Source organism: Brachionichthys hirsutus, chromosome 7 (genome assembly GCF_040956055.1).
Source record: "Brachionichthys hirsutus isolate HB-005 chromosome 7, CSIRO-AGI_Bhir_v1, whole genome shotgun sequence".
Taxonomy (NCBI): Eukaryota; Metazoa; Chordata; class Actinopteri; order Lophiiformes; family Brachionichthyidae; genus Brachionichthys; species Brachionichthys hirsutus.
The window spans coordinates 8,532,683-8,538,698 of record NC_090903.1 but is presented as its reverse complement, the minus strand read 5'-3'; the positions used below and the strand labels follow the sequence as shown (position 1 = coordinate 8,538,698).

General features: G+C 47.9%; 1 protein-coding gene across 1 annotated transcript; it reads left to right on the top strand.

Moving 5' to 3' along the window:
• Window positions 1-1,682: 1,682 nt before the first annotated feature.
• lzts2a (leucine zipper, putative tumor suppressor 2a) lies at window positions 1,683-6,016 on the top strand. Its single transcript, XM_068741379.1, has 7 exons — window positions 1,683-2,285; window positions 2,668-3,318; window positions 3,677-3,799; window positions 4,202-4,348; window positions 4,561-5,058; window positions 5,437-5,541; window positions 5,693-6,016. Exons 1-7 carry the CDS (start codon window positions 1,683-1,685, stop codon window positions 5,873-5,875), a joined length of 2,310 nt encoding a protein of 769 aa, XP_068597480.1. The 3' UTR covers window positions 5,876-6,016.

The window sequence follows — 6,016 nt, the reverse complement described above, 5'->3', positions numbered from 1 at the left end:
TTTTGAGGCATCTGTTCAAACATACTAACATCTTCAGGCTGAAGTTGTAAAAACGTTTTCCACACATTCAATCAGACAACTGCATTTACTGTAGATGGGGATTAACGCCGATGTTGAGGCAGGATTTTAATCCGAACACCACGAAAATCACACATTATTCCCATTTGTGAATTGTACCCACTCTCTCAAGTGAACATTTTGTGCAGCTATAAACACTTTTGTCAGCTAATAGTTGGATGAATGACACTTTGTGCCGGTGTTGCAAGCGTTCCCCGTGGAGCGGATCGGAGCGAATCCGGCTCTGTTGCAGTGACATGACAGCGACTTCACGTGGAGCATGCTGATCATAAAATAGAAGCAGAATAGAAGGAGTTGTTTCGTGACATTCATGTGTTGTTTTTTTGTGAATGTGAAGGAGTTTGGAAACTAGTGATGCACTGAAATCTGATCAAAATGTTTTTAAAAAGCACCACCTACCGTACTTCTTAGTCCACCAACTTCATTGGCATCATTCCTAAAAATGTCTGTCATCAGACTGTTTTTTTAAAGACGTGAGTGATTTGCCTTCGAGACATAATCCTAGCATGGATGTTTATGCATAGACTTGCTCCATAACTGGATTATTCCACCTGGCATTGACATGACAGACTGAGGATACGTGTCCCCTCGCCGTCTCCTCGGGCAACCGTCACTGGAAATACTATTTGTATTTGGAAGATATAATCTACTATGTTATATATATGTCCACAAATCACATCCTAAAAATAGTGCAGTGCTCAAGAGAGGCTATTATTAATTTCTTCAAAAATGTTTCATAGGTGCATGAGCTTTGTGATCACGAGTCTCTTTCGTCCCGTTAGATGTGAAGCATCAATGACTTCTCACCAAGTTCACTCACATTCAGTAAAAAAACAGCTGCAGGCTGGTGATGAAGAGCGTGGCACATTCTGGTGGCTTCATCTCCTCCTGCCTTGTTAATAGCATTAACAATTAGCAGCAGTGTCTCAAGTGATGTATTTGTTACGTTTTTGCAGAAAGACTAACTAAAACCGGAAACTAGAAAATTCCCAAGGAGACAAATAAAGTGATTATTACCTCCGCCGAGGCGGGGGTTATGCAATCGCCTGTCTGTTAAAAGGTTCTGGATGGATCTTGATGAAATATTCTGAAAATGTTGGGAATGTTACCAGTAACAGATGATTACATCCTGTGATGATCCAGAAGAGATCCTGGATTATGGATCAGTTTGAAATGTTTGTTAACATTGCAGTCAGTGGAGTTTCAAAATGTGTTCCTCTATCTCGGTTGATTATTGACTGATGTTTATGGAGTTTGGCACAGTCTTGTAGGGGGGGGGGGGGGGGGCTCTATCTCACCACCAAATCTCTTCTGGATTGGAGTCAGGATGACATCAGGAAAAAATATAACATTTTAACATTGAAAACTCCATTTATGGATTCAGTAATCTGTTACAAATAGGCAACTCCGATTCACTTTCACTTTTCATAGTTGGTGTGTAAAGATACCAAGAACAAGTTCGAACGTTTTGGTGATGATCCGTTTTGGGGGTGGGGTCTGCACTCTGAGTGTTTTTCTAGTTTTGAACCTGTGTTGCTTGTTTGAATTAAAAATCCTCCCTTTCTGTTTAGAGAGCGCGGTGTGTCTGACACCGTCAGAGTGCCATGGCTCTGGTACAGGCCCTACCTGTGACCGTGACTGACCACCCCAATCCAGGCCTTGACGTCCAGCAGTGTCGACCACAAACGTCCCACTCCCCCTCGGGCTCCTGTCCCGGCCTCTGTGGGCCGTGCAGCTCCGGGACAGCGATGGGTTCTGTGAGCAGTCTCATATCAGGCCGGACGTACCAAGAGAGACACTGCCGAGCCGCAAGCGAATATACCAAGTCGCGCCGTTCCATGCCGGCTACCAGTTGCTTCCGCCTCCAGGATAACAGCCTCCGCAGCGGCAGCTCCCTCGAGCAGCTGCTGGTTATCAGCAGCCATTCCCAGACCCAGGTTCTGCCTCCGCCACTACCCACCAAGAAGCAGCCCCGGCCTGGCAACGCTGCGGGCGCGGGTGGTGGGACAGTTGCTGGAGCGGTAGGAAGTGGCACTAATGCGCATGCGAGTGGTGAGTTCGTGGTCGGAGAATGGAACGACAAAGTGGTGCCGGCAGCCAAAAGCCCCTGCAGCGATTCGGAGGAGCAAAGAGATAGCAGGACTCTGAACGAAAGCATCGGAGGGCCTCCTCCCAAACTCATCCCAGTGTCCGGACAGTTGGAGAAGGTAAGACCGCCGCACTGTGGAGGCAGACCTGGCTCGGTTCAGCTCTTTGTATTCCGGCTGTGCCGTGAGGAGCCATCGCCGCCTCCTTCCTTGTCTCCTCTCTCTGCTCGCTCCTCTCTTTCTTTGCACTGTAAGCAGATTTCTATTTTCTTTCATTCCTCTCCTGCCCATCTCTCTATCATTCATGTTTGGAAAATCATAAACAAAAATGTCAGTGAACAAACTCCACTAAATATCCATTCAAATAAATTGAAGGTTGTAGGTTGAAGGTTGGCCTGCCATCTTGTCACTAACCCCAATTTGAATGAGCCATTGCTAATTAGCATGTCCTAGCTTTTATCATACACTCAATGCTGTTTTGTGTTTTATTTTGTACTTTCAGAACATGGAGAAAGTGCTGATACGTCCCACGGCATTCAAACCTGTCGTTCCCAAGAATCGTCATTCTGTGCAGTACCTGTCACCGCGGCCAGGGGGCAGCAGTTTGTCAGAAAGTCAGGCGAGCCTCAACCTCCTGCTGCCCCTCAGAGGATCCATCAGCACCAGCGGCACAGCCGGCATGGGAGGAAGCAGCAGTTCCAGCTCTGAAGGGAAGCGCTGCTCCTACATTGGTGGCCGCAATGCTCGTAGCAGCCAGTCCTGTTCCATGTCGGACTCGGGCAGGAACTCTCTCTCCAGCCTCCCGACTCACAGCAGCACAGGCTGCAGCCTGGCCCCGAGTGAGGGCTCCAGCTCCGGGGGCCACGCGGAGCCTGCGTCAGGCCTGGGTCAAACCCCTTCAGGTGTGAGTGGGGGTCACGGCCACACTAACTCAGACAGTGGACGTTCCTCGTCCGGCAAGAGCACGTGCTCTGGGTCCCTAAGCGGGCGCGGGCAGCCCCTGTCGGACAGCGGGTCCTGCGGCCACTCGCCACCTCCCGTTGAGGGCTATGAGGCGGTGGTGAGGGAGCTGGAGGAGAAGCTAAGGGAGCGGGAGCTGGAGCTCCAGCAACTCCGGGAGAATCTGGACGAGAATGAAGCTGCCATCTGCCAGGTGAGACGTGACGGCTGACACGAGAAGGGGTTTGCATTGAAACAGATTGGCCATTGCTGTCCCTGACGACAGTGTTGTTAGGGCCTGAAAATGCAAAACGCCACGAGGACAGAGTTGTGCATGTCTTTTAGGGTTCTAGCCAAATACTCACATGTGGACAGAAAAACTATGCAACAGACAACAAAAAAGACAACATTGGACAGTCCAGTCATGATGCGCCATGTCTGTGATCTTATTCTGTGCTGTAACTATCAAACACTGCCAACTACTGGCCTGGCATGTATACTACAGCTTTAAATAATAATAATAATAATAATAATGATCTCTGATGCCTCTGCTCTGTCTTTTGCTTTGGAAGGTGTACGAGGAGAAGCAGCGGCGCTGTGAAAGTGAAATGGAGGAGCTGAGACAGAGCTGTGCAACAAAGATGAAGCAGACTTCTCAGAAGGCCCAGAGGGCACAGCAGGTGCTGCAGTTACAGGTACGCTTGAATATTTAAAAGCTTATCTGTGTAGGAAAAAATACATTCCCTGTCATTAATCTATTTAAAGAAATGCTGTACCGTATTCTGTCGTTTAAAACTGAACGTCTAATAGTGAATCAGTTATGTAAAGGTATTTATGGTTGAATTGTTGCTTTGCTATTCTTCTTCTTCCTCCTCCTCTTTCGGCGTGTCCTGTCTGAACTTTCTAGTCGATGGCACGCTTAATTCTGGACGGGTTTCTTTGCCGGGTGCCATTCCTGCCGCAACCCTCTGCATTTATCCTCATTATTGTCATCTTTCATTGGGAGTCTCTGATTCTGCGTTCTTATCGCCTCTCATGTGCTTTACTTTAAAATGCAGACGTAAAATAGAGGTCTCCTGTGACCGTCGTGTTGTCAGGTATTTCAGCTACAGCAAGAGAAGAAGAAACTGCAGGAGGACTTTGCCGCTCTGCTGCAGGACCGAGAGGCGCTGGAGCAGAGGTGCGCGACCATCCAGAGGGAACAGACCCAGCTGGGGCCACGTCTGGAAGAGACAAAGTGGGAGGTGAATCATGTATTTCCCTTCCTCTCTCTCTCTCTCTCTCTATGGGAGAGAGAAATAAATTAAGTCAGGGGTGACTGTTTGCCGTTTATTTTTAAGTACTGGTCAAATCCAAAATGTCCGTTTATAAACTGCCATAAGGGAGAGTTTGCCCTGTCGTCAGTGTTTCACCTCTCTCTTTCTGTCTCCATTAACTAACTTCTTTGTCCTTTTAGGTGTGTCAGAAGTCAGGAGAGATCTCTCTACTCAAGCAGCAGATGAAGGAGATCCAATCTGAGCTCAGCCAAAAAGCTGGAGACATTGTTGTGCTGAAGGCCCAGCTGAGAGAAGCCCGTTCTGAGCTGCAAGCGAGCCAGGCTCGATCCCAGGAGGCCCACGCGGCCGTCCGGACGCGATCTCTGGAGCTAGAGGTCTGCGAGAACGAGCTCCAGAGGCGCAGGAGCGAAGCTGAGCTGCTGCGAGAGAAGCTGGGCCGAGTGGAAGAGGAGTCGGCTCGTCTTCGCGATGCGCTGTCCGCTCACGCAATTACAACCGTCAAAGGGCAGTGCATGAGCCTCCCCCTTCAACACGTTAGAGGCGTGGTGGGAAGGGGTGGGGCCAGGTCCTGCGTCTACCGTGACGGAGAGGAGACTCATCTGATCTGGGGAGGAGAGAGTGATGAAGCCAAGGCTCAGAGGCAGAACACTGAGACAGTTCTGGGACTCAGGCAACAGGTAAACTCTTCAGAGCAACAGATGTACTTCTGCTTTTCAGACACAGTTAGATATTACTTTACAAATATAATAAACTTTGACTAAAAAAAGAGAAAATATGATGCACTCAGATTAAACGACAAAAAGTATATGTATATATATATATATACCAGGAATATATATGACTAATAGCATATATAGTATAATAATTTGTGATAAATATGATAAATGACAATTTGCTATAATTGCAATAACAATAGTAATCACTTTTACACATTTGCACTAAAGTAAAACCAAATAATATTTTTGAACGTGCGCCTTTGAAATGGATAGCCTATTAAGACTTCAGTAAAGGAGCTAAATGCATCTTCCAGCACTAAAACTGAGCTGCTTCCTCAGGTGGACAGGCTGAAGGCTGAACTCCTATACGAGAGGAGGACCAGTGAGGAGCATCTTTCACGCTTCGAGGAGGAGAGGAGCGTGTGGCAAGGGGAGAAGGAAAAGGTACGAAGGAAAAATCTTTTGTCCGTCTTCGTGATCGACTTTAATCTTTGTTATCTTCATTCCATGATAGATCATGCAGCAAGAGAGAGCTGCTGCACAGATTTAAAGCTTACTGTTCTACTGATCCTGCCTTTCTTCCTGCTTACCCCAGGTAATCCGCTACCAGAAACAGCTGCAGCAGAATTACATCCAGATGTACCGACGGAATCACGACCTCGAGCGAGTGATGAGGGATCTGAGCATGGAGCTGGAGAACAGGGACATGGAGGACTATGAGGTCCACAGTGGCAGCAACGACATCCACTTTGAGGAAATAACCGCCACTGAGATCTAATATAAGACTCGCACACTTGCAGTAACATGTGCCCAGAACAATGGAAACCCAACACTGATCTCTCCGGGCCAGATGCTGCATCTTCTACGGCTTTGCTCGGAGCCTGAACAAGCACGCACTGTCAAAAGGGCGATCTCCAAA